The sequence below is a fragment of the Amblyomma maculatum genome, chromosome 7, assembly GCF_055883805.1.
Source record: "Amblyomma maculatum isolate TAMU_Amacu chromosome 7, ASM5588380v1, whole genome shotgun sequence".
Classification (NCBI taxonomy): Eukaryota; Metazoa; Arthropoda; class Arachnida; order Ixodida; family Ixodidae; genus Amblyomma; species Amblyomma maculatum.
Window position 1 is genome coordinate 2,953,406 of NC_139350.1, and position 24,064 is coordinate 2,977,469.

The window sequence follows — 24,064 nt, forward strand, 5'->3', positions numbered from 1 at the left end:
AAAGATGTGAAATAAGCTTTCTGCAGGTGTACCTGCTCATAACACCCAGTGATAAGGCAAGCTAATGAGCTCAATATCTCTTGTCATGCACACTATGAGCCTGCTCTGAAATGGGCACTACAAGCATCACATGAATAGCTGTAAAACGTGATTTGCATCAAGGAATAGAGAAAAAAAGTTAACTGGAAATATTTATTTAGGTCCAGTTAGAAAACCACACTAAAAAGGAAAAGTAGATATTTAAAATTTTCAACCCTGATGCAAGAAAATTGGATCCGAAACTGGATTAGTGAACTAAACCCAATGCTGTATCAGTTGTTTTTCACTTGGACGTTCGCAGAGGCCCTGAACACCCAACCTTGCACCCAGAAAACCCACTCAGGCTTGAAACAATTTTGCACTGTCAAGCTCGCACGCTTTGCTTGGTCTGGACCTACCTGAAAGCCAAGGCCTGGCAGGGAGGGTACGTAGGCCTAATTAGGTCTGGGCCCATACTCAGTGTTGCTTAGACCCATTAACTGCCATTTCGTCAAACAGCATGCCAAGGGCTAAGTACGTGTTCACAGAGAAGTGCAATAAAATTTGTTTCTCAATGCATCTACACAGCTAGGAGCACCAGACACACTGAAAGGCTAGCCATAGAAAGCGGCTATAACAAGTATGCATTCACCTCTTTCAATTATACACCTAGCACTTCATAGTAACAGATGTTAATACTGAAATGCCACAATGAGTTGAGATGGGGTGATAATTTTAATGCAGTAACGACTACACTGAACATGATCATCAGAATGCGTAATGTGAATTGTAGCAGCATGCCATCTTGCTAGCATGTCGCAAACAGTGGCTACAAAAGAGAAGTAAAAAAGAATGATGTCTCCACGATGGTGTTCCTGGGGTAACTGGATGGCTTGTCTTTACTTGTCGGCAGCCCTGCCAAAAAACAGACCAAAAAAGGATTAAGCATTACACTTGTACAAACTTTTCACCACAAATACAGAGTCAATGGCACTGTTTTGGGTGGAAAATCAGTTGTGCAAAATTCTGCTATAAAAGTTTAGCCCCCCTTTCATCTTTAGCCAGTTCTCCACAGGATAAGCCCCCTTCCCCCCCCCCCCCCTCACCACACACATTACGATAGGCATTTGGTTGTCACAGCCTACATGTAGCACGAAACCTAGAAACTGAAATTGCATCACTTTAACCATCTGCAAGAACAAGAAAGCAGCCAGCATACTTACTTTACCACATTTAAATCTATGTAATGTGAGAACAAATGCAATGAATGATGGGAGGAATTTTGAGACTGCATGAAAAAGAAAATAAAAACCAGATTATAATGACATTTCAGCTGGTTCAAGCAGACCACGGAAAGAACAACACAGCACAGAAGAATGGCAAGTAAAAATATGGGAACAATGGCTGTATAGGCATTACTTCATAGGCAGCACTGTAGAAATGCCGACAACATTGTCCAGCATAGAAAAGCATTGCAAAGGCATTGTAGCAGTGGCCACCAGTGCTTCAAATCTTCAGTCCTGTACCTGTTTTCCTTTCTGTCCTTTTCTGTACTTCAACTAACTTTTCAGTGCTTTAATGGATGGCACTATTTCTTCCATGTTTATGGCCACCATCTACATTCCCTGAGCATGCCTAACACCTCCAAAGGTCATCAAAGTAGTCTTGTGGTGAAGTTCACCGCAGGCACCTTCAGCAGCGAGGAGAAAAAAATGCTCGGTTCCAAACATAATACGAGGTACGCTCTGAAACCAGTGAAGTGAGGCAAAAAACTCGTGTCAGATCTTCATAAATGCAGTGCATTGATGTCACGGTGTCTGTTTTATTGCTGGTCAGGCACAAAATGCCACTCTGAGTTTTATCAACTATCGTCCACAATATTTTCAGAAATAAAATGTGGCCTCACTGTCGACACACGCACAAATTTCAGAGATTTTTTTCTAAAGCAAAGGAAGAAGGTCTATCATTTGAGGTTTGTAGACACACTTTACAAAACATTACTAACATACCAATGTAAAGGAAATTCACAGATGCAGGCACCTAATTATGCATTGGCATTGAGAAAGCATTAGACCCTGCGAATGCCTTTACATCGAGTTGTGCATCATTCTTGCACCGTAAGGTGCCCAGAGGTGGCAACATGAGCACAATGGAGATATTACACTGAAATGTATGGTTGTCACTTCAGATCTGATGACTGCACTTCACTCTAGTTAACGACCAAACTTCTGATGAGGCTTCTAATATCATCACAATGAGAACTTCAGTTTGCAGGGTACTATGAAAGGGAAGGCCAGACTTTCAAATGGTTGAAAAGGACCCGTGAAAAAATTGCTTTCACAGGCCAAGACAAAATCAAGCAGTTCAATTATTTTCAAAGCATCACTGTGTAAAACTGCTTTTGTGCAATGCTCTTTAGTGCACAAAATAAACCTCTCCCTATAGTGCAACGGGTGACAATGCAAAATAAAGGTCTGCCCCTAAACCACTGAAGGTCATGCAACCTAGTCAGGCTAAGGTACTTTCTCTTGGTGACGTACAACTGTAGTCCTTGTGGCATATTGCCTCTTCACGATACGGTATAGTCTCTTGCAGAAATGCCACACAGGAGGCTTTAGCCTTCATATTGCTATGTACGGAGTATGTCAGTTCAGTTCAGTCGTTCAGTCGTGTCCGACTCTTCGTGACCCTATGGGCCATGTCACACCACGCTTTCCGGTCTCTCACTATCTTCCTAACATCACATAACTTCATCTGCAGTGCCTCGAGGATGCCATCTAACCATCGTGTTCACTGCCTACCCCTTCTCCGGCGACCCTCAACCTTTCCCAACATCAAATCTTTCTCCAGCGACTCCTCTCTTATCATCAGATGACCAAAGTAGCTGAGCTTTAACTTTAAAATTTGACCCTCCAAGTATGTATGTGACGGAGTATGTAGCAGGGCGTTTTTCAGTTACAGGAACCGAGAGTCTAAGGTTCATGTTCCAAGAGTCATGTTGCACTGAGTTGTATGCCTACGCGATAAAAGGGAGGATGTCATCCCAGTTCTTTGGTGGAAATTGATGTACATTGCCAGTACAGTGGTGAGAGTATGGTTGGTGCATTAAACGAGGCCGTTCACTTAGGGGTGGCACGGCGCTAAATGATGGAAATCGCATGCACAGACGTGAAGAAGGTCTTCAATGACATCAGCAGTAAACTGTCGTCAATGGTGACTGATTAAAACTCGAGGCGCAAACCGTGTCGAAGGACGAGAAACCGCAGAAAAAATTTGGAAGCAGTTGCTGACTGTACTGCATCTGTCTCAGAGTATCGGTCTGGACAAAACCGAAGTGACCAGAAGTGGCGTCGTCATGCATCGTTTCAAGAACAGGAATTCGGAAATTTTCGGGAACGAGAAGAAGTAAACGCGCATCTCCGGGGGTGAAATTCTACTTGTAAATTAGGCCATCACGAACACAAAAACGGGCCTCTGGTGAATTATGAGCAGCTTCGACGAGCATTCCCAAAGTCATGTCGTTGTGCGGTTTATTACGGAAGTGGATCAAACAAGCTTCGGCTGCACTTCTCATTTCCCTTTCTTGGGAACAGGCAAACAATATGCATGTTTTTCTTTTAGTATATTGAATTTTGCTAATCAAATGAGTTTGATTTGGCTGAGTGTCAATGCTAAAGCCCGCAAAGCAGCACGGAAAAAATTAGGACTAAGTGGTAAAGCCAAACACACCTCAAATAAATTGCCTTGCGCCTGTGTGATACTCTGTTGTAACATTCTCAAAAACAGAAAATGTGCACAGAAATTGTAATTTAATGATACAATGAATGAAAACAATATGTAAGATTAGTAACAATATAACTGCACTTTTTCCATTCATACATTTTGCATGCATGACCAGATCACATGATTCAGAGATTAAACTGGGTCTCACTAAAACTACTGTTTTGTTCAGTGTTGGTTGGGAAGCTGAACCACTGTTGAACTAAAAATTAGTTGAAACTACTTTGTAACGCAGGCATGAGGAAGTGGCGTTGAAGCTTTGTGTTGATGTACCATACGCAAACAACCTAGAATGCTTGCAAGATGCTGATTCGTATGCTCTAGCAACTTCTATCAAATGGCAAAGATGTAAATATGTTTATACTTGTCACTGGAAGACCATGCTCTGCACTTCAGCTATCAGCTTCATTTCCTACTATCCAAGCCATAATGAACACTGCTCATATTCAGCAAGCAGTAACTGTGACATCTTAGCACTGAGCGAAGCATGGCAGCAAACAGCTATCCCTGATAATGGATTTCCCATCCTGAATTGAGTGATATCTTGTTATCAGTCTGACAGAGTTAATAAAAGGAATGATGAGGTCATGATGAAAGAAGCAACAGTTTCTTCTTCTGTGCCAGCATTTCATCTGAAAATTTTATGAGCCTGCACAAAATCAGTTCAGTTCAGTCGTTCAGTCGTGTCCGACTCTTCGTGACCCTATGGACCATGTCACGCCACGCCTTCCGGTCTCTCACTATCTTCCTAACATCACATAACTTCATCTGCAGTGCCTCGAGGATGCCATCTAGCCATCGCGTTCGCTGCCTACCCCTTCTCCGGTGACCCTCAACCTTTCCCAACATCAAATCTTTCTCCAGCGACTCCTCTCTTCTCATCAGATGACCAAAGTAGCTGAGCTTTAACTTTAGAATTTGACCCCCCAATGAGCAGTCAGGATTTATGGTCGACAATATCGACTGATTTATCTTCTGGCAGTCCAAGGAACTCTCAAGAGTCTTCGCCAGCACCACACTTCAAACGCATCAATTCTTCGGCGGTCAGCCTTTTTCACAGTCCAACTCTCGCATCCATACATCACAACTGGAAAGACCATAGCACGAGTTATACGGATCTTGGTTGGCAGACTAATGTCTCTGCTCTTTACTAGGCGGTCAAGGCTAACCACTGCTCTCTTTCCCAGAAGCAGGCGTCTCCTAATTTCATGGCTGCAGTCTCCTTCCGAGGTAATCTTGGAGCCCAAGAAGAGAAAATCTGTCACAGCTTCCACTTCTTGTCCATTGATGCTCCAGGACTTGATAGGGCAAGACGCCATGATCTTTGTCTTTTTAATGTTCAGTTTAGGCCCAAACTTCTCACTCTCTTCTTGTATGCGCATCAGAAGTCTCTTGAGTTCCACTTTACTTTCTGCCATTAAAGTGGTATCATCCGCATATCTAAGGTTGTTGATACATTTCCCAGCAATCTTCACTCCAGCTGAAGACTCGTCCAGACCGGCCTTCCACATGATGCACTCAGCATATAGGTTAAATGGGCATGGCGACAGTATGCAGCCTTATCTCACTCCTTTCTCAATCGGAAACCAATCAGTAGGACCATGCCCAGTTCTGACTGCGGCCTCTTGCCCTTCATACAGGTTTCTGAGGAGACCGATGAGTTGAATTGGAACTCCCATCTCTTGGAGAGTTGGCCACAATCTCCTGGGATCTATGCAGTCAAACGCTTTCGCATAATCAATAAAGCAGAAGTAAATGGGTTTCTGGAACTCTCTTGCTTTTTCCATGATCCAGCGAAGGTTGGCAATTTGGTCTCTAGTTCCTCTGCCCTTGCGAAACCCAGCTTGCACGTCCGGAAGCTCCCGATCCACATACAGCTACAGCCTACCTTGGAGGATTTTCAACATCACCTTGCTAGCATGCGAAATAAGCGCGATCGTGCAGTAGTTGGAACAATCTTTGGCACTGCCTTTCTTTGGAATGGGGATGTAAACTGACCTCCTCCAATTCTGTGGCACAAAATATCAACCCTATAAATACCACTTATTGATTTGGATGCATTTGTGTCTGAGCTGCATACCAAACTAAGTTAGCTCTTTCGTTACGATGCCACTCTGATTAGATTGCTGATGATAGAAAAACTTGAAGCTAAAAATTCACACCCCCGTGCTCTAACGGACTTACTGTGCCTTGTAGTTTGTACTTGAGACACCATATTTTTGTTTCCTGCATGTTTTGTATTTTTCGTTTTGCGTGGCAGCTATTATTCAAACACCTTTGAAGTTCAGGTTGCGGCGTAAAATGTTTCTAGCATGGCATCAACCTCGGGAACAGCGCTCGCTCGCAAGAAAATTGTTTTGGGCAAATTGGTTGCATCTGGAGCAGAGTTGTTGGGTGCTATTAGCAGCAGCGACTCAGAAGAGGTTGATTGCAATAGTAAACCTCACGAACTATAGCCTGCATTGTTGTCGGCTGCACGTGCGTGCATTTCGGTTTCTGCCTATGATTTGTTCGTTCTTCCGAGAAGGTTTTTCACTTGACGAACACATGGCGTGATTGACATTTCTGTCATGTGTAGTTCCTCGGCAACAAATGGGAACATGTCATTCAGCCATTGCAAAGAAGGATTTTGTTTTAGCTGAGTTTAACTTCGGGCATTGACCTTGCATTTACACTCCATAGCAGACCTGGCTGCTACGGAGAGTCATTAAAAGGTTTGCCAAAACAGCCGACTTCTTTAAACTGCATTTCTCCTCAGGAGATATAAATGCCACATGCCTGAACACCAATCAGCATGCACTGACAGTCATCGAACCAAAATTTTGATTGCCCATTTTTCAGATATGCTCAATTAGTCGGTCTCTTTTGTCAAAATTTAATTCAAATCGAAGGCTGAAATTAGCCTGTTTCAGGTAGTATGAGGAAACAATTTCTACTTAAAAATGCATTTGTGTTATAATTTTATGATTTTGCTGGGAAGTTTCAAGAAAAATTTAGGACATATTGTATGTTCTAGACTTCATTTTTACTAGTTTTCTTCAAAGGTTATTATCTTGTAAATTCACACTTTTTTATTCCAGTCCAACTGATTTTATGCTTCACAATTTGTTCCAATTTTTGCACTGAGTATTTGCATTAAAAGAAAAGTTTTCTGAATGTTCATTCTATTTCTCGTAAATTGTGTAGCAAAACATATTGTCAGAAACCTATGAAAAACAGTCATTTTTCTGCTGTAAGAAAGAGTTAAATACCCCCTAATTTCTCAGAAATAACATTGGCCATACTTGGCAGTATCGCTAAGTAAAATATTAAATTGGGGAGCTAAATTGCCCCATATGGCAATTCAGTTATAAATTTTGTTCCCATGTTGGCTCCATACACTGTACGCCTAATACCTACTCGATCTACTCCAGTGGGGTCGTCATTCATTAACTGTTCTACAAAAATTTCAACTTATATTGAAACATCGGCAATTGGTCTGGTTACAATTGAAAAGCAGTGGTTCATCAAAAAGGCATTTTGGGCCTTTAGAATGTGCTTTTAACCTGACAACAGCTATTTCAAAATGGCAGCACATGTAAAGAATACCGGTGACGACAATGCCTCAAAAAAAGAGCTGCTTCTTAAAGCAGATCAGGCAGACTAGAAATCGTTCCCAACAGGGAATCTGGCTTTGTTGCGACATGCATGCACTAAGGAATAGCCACAGTCAAAACAGCATTTGCTTTTATATTTATATGCATTTTTGGGAGTTATGCGTTGTGTTAAATGGTAATGACAAATTTTTGAATAAGATGAGCAGTCTAATGCAGGACCCATTTGGTCAGCCTCATTGGTTGCACACAGCCACACAGAGAAGTGTAAATGCATTGCCCGTGCTTCTGCATACCATATTTTATTACCTCACAAAATTCATGCCACTGTTATTAGCTGCAATAAAATCTGTATCCTTATTAACACAACCCACCATCTTTCACATCTCTGGTGTTAAAAACTAGGAGCCAATATTGTGGGGCGTGCCACGACTTCATGCTGCTCAGTACCAGGTATATCGAGCTGCACCATATACAGCAGAGCCTCATTCATACACGACCCGGTATCATAAGATTTCTCAGTTCATACACTCAAAATCGAGGGCAGTAAAATGTCTCCTGTAGAATTACAGTAGCCGATTAATTTTTGGATCACAATAATTTGGACTTGTACAATATTTAGGACTTCATTCAAGAGCCGTCACGCACCCCGCAGGAACGCGTACAATTTCACGACCAATATTTCTGACTCTCTGGAGTCCAAAAGTTCCATTTTTCGGACTAAATTTGGCACCAGCAATACTGTACAGATCATTTTCTGGCTGAAGGCTCGTTTTTTTGGCATGACATAGATTCAAGCGTCCACCGTGGTTGCTGACACCTGATTTTTTGTGGCCACGAAGGGCGGCCTCATGAATTTAAGTAGGACAGACCAGCATGGTGGCTCTAAGTTCATTGTTGCCATTTAGGGCACTGGCAATAATGGTATGCTCTTCGTTGCCATTGTGGTGACCAACAAAGAGTGTGCAAGCACACTAAAAATGGAACGTGACCGCCATTCGCCGCGGCTTTCGATGCCGCCACTGCCATCCGTATAAAAAAACAGACCGAAAGGGGGGGGGGGGGGGGGGTGCAACACGGAGGCTCTTTTTCCATTCCCCGTGAGTTTCATCGCATGGTCTTCACTCCGTCATTAACCATGGAGACTAAATTGTATTGCTTCGCGCTGCACGTGCATTTGTTCGTGGCATTCGCATGACCTACAGCTGCACCACAGTATGTACGTCGCGAAGTGGCATGACACGACATGACACGAGTGGCCGAGATATCCTAATTGGAAGATTATAGTGATTACAGCCGCCTTGAACGAGTTGCATGCTTCCTGACGGCACGCACGCCTGCCGCGTCGGCACCAATAAGCATGTGTGCATTGGCGCCCACACCTGCCATACCGAATCAAGCTACGCATGCACACGGGGGGGCGTGCATAAGTAGATCACAGTAGCTGATCACGCTATGCTATGACTCCCTATTATTTAGCTATAAACAGAAATGGAGAGCGGCAATCTTCGTGATGTCTAAAGTTGATTTTTCGCACAAAGGTTATATTTTTTTGTTTCAAATTTATAGATTTTTCAGGCTTCGATTATTCGGATTATTTTCGGGGTCCCACCGAGTCCGCAAAACCGGTTGGTGACTGTACACTAATTTCATCCCTGTTAATGCTTTCCCGGAAACATGATTTCCCAGTTACTATGTTCAAAATTTCGACAAAATTTCGAGGAACTCGATGGCTTCTTTTGCGCTGCCTTAGGAGCATAGGGGTGAACCATTTGGGAACTACTATTCTTTTGAATAAGAAAGGCACTGGATCTGAGGGGTCACAGCATTGCCAAAAAAACTCGGCAAATGCAATCCACCGCGATGGTTTCTCTTTTTGTTATTGGTGTAAGCGGGCGAAACATCCGGAATCAAGCAAGGAAGCAATCTAGGCTCGTTACTGCCTTCTGTGAACCGGGTTTGTTGCTAATCTCCTCCGCAGATAGGGCAATGCAAATATGGACTGAATTTTGTGAGAGCTAAATAAAGAGTTGTACGTACATACTTAACATCTATAAATGCAAATCTACAATTTTAAGCAGTGACGATCTCAATTCTAAATGCCTTTGTACTTTATTTAGCAGTTAAATTTTCCAAAATCAGGAAGTTCGGGTCATATGTTTTCCAGGATGACATGTTTTTTCCCCGCATTTTTTTTTAAAAATGTATCAGTGAGGTATTACTGCACATTCTGAAAAGGCCTAAAGGCTGCATCCTAATTCGGCGACCAGTAACTTGAAAAAAGAAAATTATTCGGCCGAAAGAAAACTGTTTAACCCACAAAGTGTAATCCAAATACAAGGCCACCAGATAAAACTGTTATATTGCTTTTAACAATCTTCTGCTGCCCCTATGTATTTCAACAAGGCTGCTGACTGGGTGAGTTGGTACTGGTCCAGTTTAAAACCACCCAGAAAACAGAACACAGAAGATAAGAGCACAAGACTCTCTCTCTGTTCTGTCTTGCGGATGGCTTTACGATGCCTCTACATGAAAGCAAACCAGATACAGTAAGACCCGGGTGATACGAACATGGCTGGTACGAATTTCATGATGAAATGAATTCATATGATTCCCCGGACAAAGTGCCCTGCTTACAATGAACCACATTTTGGGTGTTTTAAAGGTCCATGCATGCTGGTACGGGTGACATGAATGAGCAAACCGTGCCAACTGGAAGTAAAGTGGTGAGGAGGCTTTAATTGGCTGCACCCGGCAGCACAGAGGCGGGTTCCCTTTCTCTCTGCTACCAACCGTGCCGTTTCTGCAGCTAAGAAAAAAAAAGACCGAGAGCAAGAGAGACAAGAGTGGAGAAACCACAGCGGGCAGTGTTGCCCATCAAACCATTCTGAAATATAGTGAATGGGGGAGTCTGGCAGAAGGCAGCCATTCGAGTTGTGCTTCGCAGCGGAAGTTGCTGTGCTTAGTTTAATGGTACATAAGCAACGAGGCTTTCATGTGCCAAGAGCAAAGTTAAATACCAGTTTGGTGCATTTATAGATTTCAACTATTGAAGATTGGTGCCTGAAGCTTCAGAAAGATGAAAAGGGAGAAGTGCGAGAGCATGGGGTTTGAGCAGCAGTGTCAGCGCCATGTTGGGACCTCAGTAAAGATTGGATAGAATCGGCTGGTGTGTCTTCCTTCTTCTACAGCAGCTGTTCTGAGCTATAGTTTGTGTATGATTTTTGCTTCCTTAAAAAAACTAAGAATGCAGGGTAAGTCAAAAAGGGCCTCTTCACTTAAAAACAATGCTGGGTGTAGAGGAATGTGTTCGCTGTAGAACTTTGTGACATGTTCCTCGGTGTTTTAAATATTTTACATGAATATAAGACGTGGTCTACAGTGAGCATCACATGCATCACATAAATGTGTTATGTTTTGCGAGTAGGAAATTGTGCGTGAGATGTGCGTGTCTTATAGGAAGGCAGCATATAATCATTTTCTTACAATGTTCCTGATGAGTACTTGATTTCCATTCTCCAAATGCAGTCTTTATCAAGTAAGTGTTATTTACTGCATTATCCCATGTCGACTGCCATTTGCCTCTCTGTTTACAATGTGCCAAGTTAATTCATCATGCAATCTTTAAATGGTACATTTACTTTCTTTATCTGTCTCTCTCTAGCTTGAGCCACACATACATCTGCTCTCTCATTTCCTTTGATTCCAACATGACTTGGGACCCAACAGAATTTGATGTTTAGTCCCTGCACAGTGGCAGTTGCTATGTTGTGTAGGATGTCTCCAAGCAGCGGTGTGACTGCATTACCGGTGTGAAGGGCTGTGAGTACGTTAAGGGAGTCTGTACAAGTAAATACTGTTTGTAATACTCTCACTATTTCCTCTACAGCAACAGAGATGGCATAGCATTGAGAGGTGAAGATGGATACCCACTGCAGAAGTCGTAATATTTCCTAACCTTTTCCTTGGACGCTACAATCAGAGACATCGACATGTAATGTACGAACCTGATGACAAAGTGTGAGTCTGGACACCTATTCGCCGCCGTGGACTCTCCGAAAAACTATTGCGGCGATACTTTGGACCCTATGTTGTTCAGCGACGTTTAACAGACGTCACTTATGAGGTGATGCCAGACGGGGTGTCGACATCAAAGTGACGCCAGCACCAAGCTGACGTCGTCCACGTCGTGCGTATGAAGCCGTACCACTCGGGATGACCTTAACCTCCTACTTCCTTTTGTTCTCATTGGGACGATGCTTCCTAAGGAGGGGGGAAAATGCCGCATAGAAGACGACGCAAAAGATGATGACTGGGAACACAAGCGCGAGCTGGAAGAAGGAGGAAGCTTGAGCGCAAGACTCGTTCTAGTCTAATAATCAAACCGTCTTATCTTTCGGCCCTCCTTGACGGTCTATCGAGACGTGACAATATTAGCGCAAAGGTGTGAGCTTCATGCAGCAGCAAAATGCACGAGAGATAGACATCGGGTAAGAGCACGTACGTCTCTGTAATCGCAGTCAGAGGGAATGCTCAAGACGGTTTTGCACGCCATCTTACACTCCTCAACAGAGCTTCCCATCACCCATCAGGCATTTCTCGGGTGGCATGATGTCATGAAGCGGCCAGATGAGGCAACAATCCACTAGAAGCGTACCCGATGCGCGCTCCGGAGCGGCGAGCGCAGCGTGTCGTCTGCTAGAGCAGACGACGCGTCTCTGCTCGGAAATTGAGTTATTTGGCTAGTCAGCGTTATGAAAGTTTCTACCTGCTCAGAAGTGCGGGTGTAAATATTGAAAAAGAAATATCTAAAGGTTGGGGCCTTTTATTGCTGATTTAAGTGAAAATTATCAGCGCGCGCGGCGGTGCTCTGTAAGCATGCCAGCAGAACCAGCGGAGAGGATGGCCCCAGATCATGTGCTGCCCTTGGCGGCGGTCCTCTCTTCCGGTCACACTAAGCGGCCGTGCGCTCGCTGCAGCGCGGCCACGCCGTCGGAAAATTTTTCTTCCACCACGTGCTATACTATGCTTCAACCTTGCTTTCATACTGAAACATGCGAGCAGGAGAGCTGGAATGCGTGAAAAGCAGGAACTTGACAGGTATCATTTGCTCACCGGCAGAGCTTCTTTGCCGACTTCTTCATGCCACTTGCCGAGGAAGCGGCTGAGGGTGTTGCCCTCTTGGGGTGGTGATGCTTTTGCAGCCCCAGGGCAGACGCAGGCAGGGAACGCTTGTGAGACCGGGCCTTACCTGTGAGACAGGCGTGCACTGTCACACACCCACATCGCCATTACTAGCAGCACATATTTTGCTTGCAACACTGACCTTTCACCAGAAATTTTTCTCGGTTGTTTCGTTTGCCTACAAGTATTTTAGGCCTCCTCCTGGCTGCATGCAAAGAAAATAATGAAGTGACAAGAAGAAAAGGATGAGAGATACAGAAAAAATAAAAGAATGGTTGATGGAAGTAAAAGATGTACCACTTTTTCTGCTGTATAACACGCAGTTTAAGACAAGCTTTGCTTAGAGGGGCTTGGTGCACAGTTCAGTAGTATACTGAACAAGAAAAATGAGTTTTCTCTACTGTACAAATTTTCTGCGATTTACAGGCAATTTTCAGGGAGAAAATAAAGCCAATATATTGGAAATATTCAGCTCCAATATATCTGGGATCTACTGGAATGGTAGAAACACTATCAGTGACCAGGAAGTTCTCTGCCATATTAGGCCAACTTTGAGGGGAGAAACAGCCATATCGTGCTGGTGAGAATAAGTTGAGGCACATTGGCACAGATCTATTTATTGTTTATTTACCTGTTATAAAAGAATCATAACCACTCTCAAAGGTGAGTTGACAACAGAAAACCTGGCAACCAATTGTGAAATGGCCAATCAAAATCTGTGCACATTATATTCATTCTCATGCAGTCATTTATGCGACAATTTTTTTGTCAAGATAAAGCTAGCAACAGACCATTCAAATAAAATAGACAAGACAACTCCTCAGTTCTCATGTTTTAGAACAAGTTTATGCGATTACGAAGGTTACATAACGTGTTGGAGTCTGAAAATAATTACCATCCACAGTCACGCCTTTCCCAGGCTTTTTTTTTTTTCAGAGGTTGTGAAACATTTTTAATATTAACGACTGCAGACCTTTCACAAAGTTTTTGTCCTTGCACCATATTCTGCATCAGTTTCTAATGTCTGCATTTCCATGTTGCTTAGTTTCGAAGTTTTTATCTTCTCGTAAGTCACAGCATGGTGACACAACAAAAGCTGTGATGATCATATTAACTGGACAGCATTAAATAGAGACAGAATCTTTTCTTCATGGTAATAAAGAATACAATGTTGCATCTGACAATCTACAGCATGTCAAATGACAGGCATGTCAGCTGGTTTCATTTCTTCCTGGTTTAAGAATCCAGCAATCCTCATGACGTTTTTTTCTCTCCTATTTATTTTTCTCCTTACTTTCCTTTTTCTTTTCACTACTACCAAAACGTCAATTGTTCTGGCTGGAAGCAGCTTCTTGCCTGCCCCCTTCAATTCTTACCCTTCGTCTCCTTTTGCCATCCCAGCCCATTTTCTTTTTTTTATGCCTCGAAAAGGCACACAGTAGAGGTGAGATGACGAATGACAGTGGTTAATGCAGTGCTAGGACTAACTACTAATTGACGCTATCGCAGCCTATAAAACTGCAGGAAGATGGCAGGAGATTCAATGACAACAGATGAGTTCCATTTTTGAAGCGTTTGAAATTTTGACCAACTTGATGGTGCTTGTGTTTTGTTTATTGTGCTCATCCTTTGTTGTCTGTGTTACCTTTATACTGCTCCTATGTTAGTCCAGAACGAGCCGATAGTATCTCAAAATAAATAAAAAGACAGCACAAAAGCCTAGTCCATATAATGTATATTGAAAGCAAGCTTACTAGATCTGTTGGTTTCCTCTCGAGACTGTGTAACGAATGTTCCCCAAAGCATAAGCTCCTTATTTGTCACGCTATAATTCAATCGCACATAAACTACTGTCACCTAATTGGGGTACAACATCCAAAAAGAAATCTAAACATATCATACTTTATCTCCAAAAGAAGGCAATTAGACTGATCGCTGATGCATGCTACACTTCCCACGTTGAAACATTATTTCCGCAATATAGGATTCATTGTGTGCATACTATTTGAGTATCGTCTACTTCACAGCCTTAAATTGTCACCTCAATGCTTAACTGACTTTTTGAAGAATATATCTGGACTTAGGCCTTACGAAAAACCCTTTCACACCAGAAGTAAACAAATATGGGACGTTCCTCGAACGAGGACGTTATAAGGTAACCAGAGCCTTCGTTTTACTTTTCAATGCTTAATAAATCATTATAACATACACAACCCAAACATCTTTACCGCCTCAATTAAGGACTTTAAGCTATATTTTATCAATTCCGCACTGTCTCTCTGGACTTTCCGTTCCTTGCCTTAAACATTATTATAAGAATAGTCACTTCATTTTCATTACGTTTTGCCATGCTTTGTGCATACTGTTACATTATTGTGGGCTGTTAATTTACTGTGCTGGTTTTTAACTTGCTGTTTCATTTGTATATATGTGCTCTTTCTGTGCTTCATAATTTTCATGTTATATATGTATATCTTCGCCTTAATGTCACACGTCTTGTTGCTCTGCCATTACTGGGCCTCGGGCATCTCTCAAGCTATTGTTGTAGCTTTTCGCCCGAGGCCCATTTCCTGTATATTACTGGAAATAATTTTTTTTTTATTTTTCAATTTACCATGGCCGTAGCTTTGTTTCTCTGTGCCACCTGTTTGGTGGGTAAGTGCCTTCCTGTTCACCCCTAGAAATGAGCATGGGCAGGGCATGTAATGTGAACGCAAGATAACGTTGGTTGCTAAGGGCAACTGACTGGATTCCCACACAAGGCAGGTATAATGGGGGACATATGGAATTAGGAAGTCTGTGAAGTTTAGGTGGCTGCAGCTGGCACAGCAATGGGCTAATTGGAGCAATTTATATGGAAGGCTGGCTTAGTTTATATGGGTTTAACATCCCAAAGCGACTCGAGCTATAAAAGATGCCATAGGGAAGAGCTCTGGAGATTTAGACTACCTGGGATTCTTTCATGTGCACTGACAGCATGCTGTACATGGGTTTCTTGCTTTTTGCCTCCAGCTGTCATCGCCGGAACTGAACCCTTGTCTTTGGGTTCACACATCGAGCAGCCTAGGCACTGAGTGACCGAGACAGGACAGTGGGTGCAGTCAGGCTGATGATGCTGACCCAGTGCAGTTGGTGCTCTTTGGGAATCGACCATATGTTAACAAACGCGTATGCTGCGGCAGACCTGCCCCTTTCTTTTTCGTGTCTTTCCGTTTTCTTGTCTTCTGTGGGTTCCATTTTCATTCAATTCCCAGAATTCTCAGTCTTCCCTTTCGTGTGTCCCCCTTGCACGTGAAGTGAACAAATTGCCTTTCCTCGTTCTCGTTCCTTGGTTATTCTCTTATTTGCCACGACTCACGAACTAACCCAATCCTCCTCCACGGTTAATTCCTGATAGCTCATGTCACACTGTTCAGCATTGATGCCACCTTTGCTGTCTGGTCTCAATACAAATACCCAACGCCGCCTTTTTGTCACCTGGAGCGTGCTTGCTTTGCATTTTTCTACACACACAACATGTACCCACATCTACAGGGTGTCTACCAACTGTGATGTTTCCAAATTGCTGAAGTTTTTCAGGTTTTCCTCGAGCGCATTTATAAAATTCAGCAATTGACGCAGTGCTTTGCTTTCTGCCAAAATGGGCTGACACAATGCCAGCCGATGCTATGACTCTCTCGCAAGCATGTTAAAAAAATAAAAACAACAAATATAAACCATTTTTAATGATGAGGAGTCGCGCTTATTTGCTTATTCGGGGGGAGGGCTGCATTCACAAAGGAAGGCTCTTGTTATGCTCGCTTTTTTCCCGTGAGCTTCATCTCGTGGCATTCGATGCCCTCGTTAGCTATGGAAACTGAATGATATTTGCACAGCGCATGCATGCATTCACCGCATGCGCTTGACCTGAGGCTGCGGCACAGTACGTTGTGAAATGGCGTTACAAAATAATGACTGGCCAATATATTCTAACTGGAGTGTTATAACTGCTCCAGCTTACAGCTTAACACTTTGGCACGATCCACTTGTGCTGGGTACCACTGCGCGTGCGGTGACAGCTTCTAGTGCGAGTTGATTATCCGGCGGCGCGCATGCCTGCCACGTCGGTACGAATCAGCGCGTGCGTGCACTGGCGACTGCCATACCGGATCATGCTAGCACGTGTGCATGGGCGGCACGTAGAACTTGATCAAAGTAGCAGATCGCGCTATGCTATAACTCTATTTTATCGACATATAGGTGAAACAAGGGGAGCGATGAAGTTCATAATCTGTAAAGCTTATTTTTCGTAGAAAAGTGATTTTGCGGCACGCAAGTTCGGCGTGCAAGCGTTCGCCGCTACAGTCCCACCCCCATTCCAGAGACGGTGAATCAGACGCCCTTCTTACGTAGCCTTGTCCTCCCTAGAAAAACCTTGTTGATGCTGTGTAATTAGCTGGTAAGCTCTGTATTATTTGCAAGTGCAATAAATAGAATTAAAAAATAACAATAATTAGTTCATAGGAAGGGTAAAGCGCAGTATCTGACACACTTGCTCTGTACGTGGACACCTGAACCGCGCAGTAAGGGAAGGGAGGAAGGTGGGAGTGAAACTGGAAAGAGAGAAAGGAGAGCCGTAGTGGAGGACTTCGGAGAGTTTCGACCACCTGGAGATCTTTAACGTGCGCTGACATCGCACAGCACACGGACGCCACTTCGTTTGGCCTCGCCGTGGTGGTGCAGTGGTAAGACGCCCAATTACTGTGCCGGAGTTCCCGGGTTCGATCCCGACCACGGCGGCTGCGTTTCGATAAATAGAATTCCAGTTTTAGCGCCGTGTCATCTTGATCCTTGTTTCTCTATTCCCTCCGCAGGTTGCTAATGTCTGTGCTTCTTTCCTGTCATCCCATGGTTTCGCGCTGTTTTGTTCAAAGTTCTAAGGTTGCTAGTGAAGGCACCTATGGAATGGAACCGGGGAGGAAGACTGCCCTCTCATACCGCCACAACGGCAGCCTAACGTGTGGCAAACCTTTGGGACAAAGCCTGACCCGAAATCAAAGTGCTAGTAAGGCTAACTGCCTTCTTGCCAGTGAGGTGAGAGTAGCAGCAGCGCAAACAAATGGTCATGCATGCATTGCTTTATGGAACATATTTTTTGTGGTTTTTGCCGAGACCTTTGAGAGGTGCCGCTGATGTCCGTACAAGGAGAGCGAGACCGAGAAATCCACGAAGAAAAGCAAGCCGGAAGCGAGTGAGTGCCTCAGCCGAACGGTGGCCCTATTTTCTTTTAAGTCGATCCCGGATATATCGAACCCGAAAGGGATCGCGAAATAGTTATATCAATAATTCGTTAAACAGAAATCGGCTTGAGACGCCGCATCCGATCGTGAAATGATATCGTATGTGTCGCATAATCAACCCACTTGGATAATGAACCCACCTTCAACTTTTGCCGTCGCGAAGTTTGAAAAAAAAAAAGCGTTAGTTGGTGGCACCTCTCTTTGTTTCGGCCGTCGCATCAACAGCCCATTTACTGACAGCGCGGCAAGATGCCGTGCAACAATAACGTCGCATGTTTATATTTTGACTGTACTTTTGATGTTATAACTCCTGCGGTGGCGAGGAGCGAACTTGACAGAGTGCCGTGATGGCTTGGTTGTGCTAGCCGTGCACTGCTACAAAATCATTGGAGAGCGTGATAGCTGCAAATGCCGTTTGAAGCAAACAATGCTAAAAGACAATGTCATGATTGCACTAGCTCACCTAGGGCTTTTGTTCATTCACAGATGCAAGGATGGACGACTCCCACACACATAAAAAACATGCCACTTCTTAACGTCCGCAACCGCAAAAGCTTAAGCTATGCTGATGTTCAGCGCGACATTAAGGATGAACCAACTCTCGGAAAAGAAAAAGAAACCTAAAAAAAACAGATCTGCCCTTTCTTAACACCTGCACTCCTCCCCCCAAAAATCTGCCGCTTCTTAACATTCGCAGCCGCCATAACTAAAGCTATGCCAGACGTTCAGCACGGCAACACAAGACGCACATTGCACGTCAGCCACCGCTCACAGAGGGTTCGCAACACATACTGGAGAAAGCGTCCGACTTTGTCACCATGCGGTGCATGCGTAGTGCGCACTGCTGCGAACAAAGACTGGGAAAGGGAGAGGAAGGGGGGGGGAGAGAAAGTTCAGCAGAAAAGTGGGCACACCCTTCGCCCTATCGCGTTTCCCCTCTCCCGGACACCACGGCTGCATTGGCTACGTCTGCTCCGTACTGGCCTTTGCCAAACTAGTTCCCTTGCGTTCCTTGCGTAGCTTGCAAACGTCACGTGCTGGCATGTGGCAAACAATCACCGCAGATGCGCATGCCTTTGGGGAAAGGGCGCTGTGCTGCTCAAGACCAGCCATCGTACTCTCGCATTCCTTCCCCGCGTGGCTTGAAAAGGTCACGCAGCAAACGGCGGAGGGTGATGCGATTGTCATTGGAGAAGGTACACCTTCTATTGCGGGGAGCGGAGTTCGATATATCGAATTATCGGTGAAATTAGAGTTCGATATATGACGCAGCTTTCCTATACTTAGCATGGGACTTTCAAGGGAATATACCGTAAGTTCGATATAACCAGAGTTCGAATTATCCGGGTTCGACTGTATATACATTAGAACCCCGCTATAGCAAACTTGGATATAGTAAAGTGAAACTGAAGTCCCAGTTCATCTTCCCTACCAGACATGACTCTACATTTTCCCCCTTTATATTAAAGACAGTGTTGGCAAAAATCGGTTATACCCTATTTACTTGCACGATGTTCGCACCCCCCCGCTCGCATTGGCTGTCAAAAATTGAATTTTTTTCCTTGCATAATCATGGTACCACCAAAATTATTGCCACAGCTCCCCATATCGCTCAGCAGAGGAGTGTGTCCTCGGTGGCCGTCGCGAGAACTAGTGGCGCTGCAGTCAACTCTTACTCCTTGCCAGGTGCGTCGTCTGCTACACACGGCATGGAAGTGTGCAGTGGCCGGCACACGTAATTTTTGCGTGCTGCCATTGCACTGTACATGACTACAGTATAATTATGAGTACAATATGATAGCATTGGCTTCAACGCCATGCATTACCATCGAGAACGTGTTTATGTTATGTGAAATTCACTTGTTAATGCTGTGAAACAAGTGTGACAGTGCTGTCGGCTTGCTCACAAGCACTGTTTCTTCCTTCACTCCCTGGCCTATGTTTTGTAGTGTGTTCTTTCGGGGCATATATACTGTCATGCAAGCAAACTAGTTAAATTTTAGTGCACAGAAGCCCTCTAACCTTAGAAGGTAATGCAGCGGGTGTCACGTTTACTGTTGCGCGGTGCAGATTGCCTCCATTACATGCAGAAATCTGCCAGTCAGGCTGCCCAGATGGACAGCCTGTTCATGTAGTGAATGAAGCTCGCTACTCGCATCAAACGATGCAGTGGACAAGATTACGAATAAACGGTCTCCGTCATCGCCTAAATCAGAAGCTCTTTTCTTAATGTCTTACTTCTGAGGTATGTCGCGAAACATAGCTCAAGATCAGCACTCTGGCAGTCCCGTATATAGCAATGTAAAAAAAAAAGTTTTGTTGCTATATCGTCTAAAACAACATAAGATCTGAAAAGTTAATTAACGAGTTCACTGAAAGAGGAATCAGTGATAATGGGCGTGCGCACTGTGAAATGAAATGACTGAACAAGCGTAAGTCTATTTAAAAATTTATGGCGAGTAATCACAGGAAGTTGTGATTCTAGGCTTTGTCACACACTTGAGAGATTCCCCTTCCCCTTTACACACACACATACATACGCACACGCACAGACACACACACACAGACAGAGAGAGAAAAGAAACGACATAATATTACTGCTTGTAGGAAAAGTTATTGTAATTTCAAACTAGCACTTGACTGCAGTTTTAAAACACGATATTCAAGCTGTATACAGCGCTGGAAAGGGTGTTAGAAGTTGATTGCATGAACGTAAGGTATTTATGTGTACTAACGCAACAAAAAAATCAGCAAAGATGCAATATATTAAATTACTCCGTAGCCCTCCACTACGGCTCCTCTTTCTCTCTGTCCACTTTCACTCCCACCTTCCTCCCTTCCCTTATGACGCGGTTCAGGTGTCCACAGCTACAAGTGTGACAGATACTGTGCCTTTCTCTTCCTGTGGACCCCTTATTATTATCATTCAACAACACTGTCATATGCGAATGAAATGAAGAAAATCAGAAATTGATTTCATCAACATAGACAAACATTGCAAGGTTACAAGCAGCGCAGAGGAGAACATATTGTACTTCTTTTGGGAAATATTTGAGTGGGCAGCACAATTGTTTTTTGAGTCTAGTGGGAAACGAGCATTAGCTTTCCTAACTTCCCTTGACCATCTTTTGTTGTATGGGATTTTGATTCTTCAGCAGCAAAAACCACAATCGCAGCGGATGCGCTTCAATGCGTGAATTACGGAGGTCATATGCCTGGTTCGCAGCATATCTTAGCTCATTCAGAAGCTTATACACTTTTGTACTTTCCCGCCTCAAGTGAAAAATGCAGTTAAGAAACCATTCGACATCATAAACCTCGGTCCAGGCATGCGCTTGACGTTCCAGCAGTTACAAGTTTGGAAGGCCTTGTAGATGCTGATCTAGATCCTCTTCTGACCTTTTTAGGTGCTTATCTTTTACTGCGATATCTTTTTTTTTATTGTCAGCTGCCGCAGCTCGCTGCATGCAGTTTCTATGCCGCTTGCTCAGTTATTTTGAAGGTGCTTTATTATGTGTTCATCTTGCTTGTCGAATTTCTCTGCAGTTCCTATGATCTCTCCTTTCTTCGCATTAGCTATGAATTGCAAGCCCCGTGCCGAATTTCGTGAAACTGACCTTCTACAGAAGAGCTTTTCCATAACCAACGCTCAATTCGCATGATATGAGTACTTTAGGCGCAACTTATAATCAATGCCATGACAACCACTCACCAATGACAAAGGTCTTCTCAACAAGCAAATTTCTACGCCCTCATGGCTCGTCTACTTCCATGTCGCGAAAATACTCAAATGTTCTTCGAATTGCCGGTAGTAGGACGAACTGAAAACTGTCGATCAAAATCCATTTGTGTAGCTCAGCTGTCCGACTTGAGCTATATACACTGATTGGCGTTCGGAGTCTTGCAAGTTCTCATCCGGCAATGCTATCACAACACACGTGGCAGCGCGATTATTAGGGTGCTTTCTCTTTGGTCTAATGCTTTTTGAGTTCAAAATATATGTGCTAGCAGGGAAATAAAGAGCCTTGCTACACGGACTACATCCCGAGAGTACTTCAATATAGTTCCTCTTCTTAATGGAGATTTTCACTCTTCTGTGCAGAGCTTGCGCCCACCCATTAATCACGAGGGCGTCTGTCAGTGATACAAACAAATGACGGACTTCCAAGTAATCGTTTTAATTGGTTTCGTAGCCCCCGGTGTAAAGCATGCAGGCCGGCATGAAGAGGCCTGCATGACATGTTAAGAAAATATAGCAGAACGCTTAAGCTTTATCTTAAGAGAGGACGCGGTAGCGGCTTTACCGCCGTCTCTTCATTGCGCCAATTTTAGGTATCGAGAGGCTGGAACCTAGAAGGCAAAGCGTTAAACGTCAATGTGGTTTGATTTTAGGGCAAATATGCAGCATCTTCCGGGCGCACACCTAGCTACGTTTATAGTAAACGGCATAGAATTGGAGGCACATGTGTCACGGCGTAAATTCCCATCAAAAACTAGATTCAAATTGGACAAGAAGGTGGATGCTAAATAGGAAGCGAAATTGCATGGAACCACACTGAACGCTGCGCAGTTAACGGCTACACCACAATTTAATACGAAGCGACATGCATATTTTGCGGATGCATTGTTCTCATTTTTAGGTTACGACGATGGTGATGCCTTTTGCCTGGACGAGCTACATACAATATCGTGGAATAAAAAGAAATGAAACCGAAGAGCAGACAACGTTACTAGAATGTTGGCAGTGGTGAACAAGTCGACAGTGCTGTCACAATTGTTTCATGGCATTTTTTCGCATCACTCAAACGGGTTTCCAGCGTAATGCATGATTTCGATACCAAAGCTGTCATAATGTAGTTATAATTGCATTGCAGCCGTGTAGAGTGCAACGGCAACACGAACACCTAAGTGTGTGCCGGCCGCTCCACACTTCCACGCCGCGTGTAGCAGACGACGTGCCCGGAAAGGAGCAAGAGTCGACTGCAGCTTCGTTAGTTCTCGCGACGGCCACCGGGGACAAACACCGCTCTGGGCGGAGCTGTGAAACTGAGTTTGTTTTAGTAACTTGTTGCTAACCTCTACCGCCGGTTCATTCACGCTTCCTTTGTTACCTCTAAACATCAGGGCCTCAGCCAGGCGTACTATGTCTGCGTCGACATCTGGATGGATACTGCCACAATTCTGTATAAGGTGTTCAGTATAAGATGCCTGCTAGTAAGGCTCCTCTATAGAGGAGCCTTACCTGCTAGTAGTAGCAAGCGGCATCTTTGGAGCTCTACTGAAACTAGCTAGCCTAGTTGTGTGCGCGCTACCAGGTGGCAATAGCCTGCTTGGGTATATCATTATCATCAGGTATTGAGTCGTTACAGTGCTTCCTCTATTTTTGAATGCCCGTCGGACTGGCTGCCCAACAATGGAAACTTGCGAGGTGGCACACTTCGCACGCTGATCGCAGGATGGCACTGCTAGCTGACACTATCTAGAGTCACTACCACTATCATAGAGAAAGAGATTGGTAAAGAGCGCTCGGTGAAAACTGGCCCAAGGAAATGACGCGCGACTTGTGCTGCCGCCGATTGATGGATGGCGGCACCAGCGCTGACATGCGCGGACACACGCGCGACGGCACTCGCTGCAGCCAACGTTACTAAAACAAACTCATGAAGGAAAGAAGACAACAGTCGGCGAGGCCAAGGAAAGCGTTGGGGATGGTAACTCAGTTTCACAGCTCCCCATACCGCCAAGCGGAGGAGAGTGTCCCAAGTGGCGGTCGCGAGAACTAGCGGCGCTGCAGCCAACTCTTGCTCCTTGCCGAGCGCGTCGTCTGCTACACGCAGCGCGAAAGTATGGAGTGGCCAGCACACACGTAGCTTTTGCGTGCTGCCGTTGCACTGTACATGGCTGCAGTATGAATATAACTACATTACGACAGCTTTGGCTTCGAAGCAACGCATTACCTTGGAGAACGCGTTTGTGTTATGCGAAAATCATTTGTTAATGCTATGAAACGTGTGAGCGCCGTCGGCTTGCTCACGAGCACAGTTTCTTGCGTTACTCCCTGGCCTGTGTTTTGTAGTATGTTCTTTCATGGCATAGATCCTGTCATGCAAACAAATTAGCCAACTTTTCAGTGCATAGGAGCACTCTAACCTTAGAAGGTAACGCAGTGGGTGTCATGTTTACTACTGCGCTGTGCAGATTGCCTCAATT

At 44.3% G+C, this 24,064-nt stretch overlaps 1 protein-coding gene across 5 annotated transcripts in view; it reads right to left on the minus strand.

The window, feature by feature from the left end:
- Positions 1 to 736: 736 nt before the first annotated feature.
- LOC146182602 (uncharacterized) overlaps positions 737 to 24,064 on the minus strand; it is a 75,296-nt gene continuing 51,968 nt past the window's right edge. For 3 of the 5 annotated variants that reach the window (XM_084608879.1, XM_084608883.1, XM_084608882.1), the window contains 3 exons: positions 12,718 to 12,780; positions 12,507 to 12,642; positions 737 to 933 (listed from right to left, as the gene is read on the minus strand). In XM_084608879.1, the coding sequence (XP_084465005.1) occupies positions 918 to 933; positions 12,507 to 12,642; positions 12,718 to 12,780 (215 nt within the window). In that variant the 3' untranslated portion in view covers positions 737 to 917. Of the gene's footprint in view, positions 934 to 12,506; positions 12,661 to 12,717; positions 12,781 to 24,064 lie in introns of all 5 variants that reach the window. The other 2 variants (XM_084608881.1, XM_084608880.1) reach the window with 2 other exon arrangements.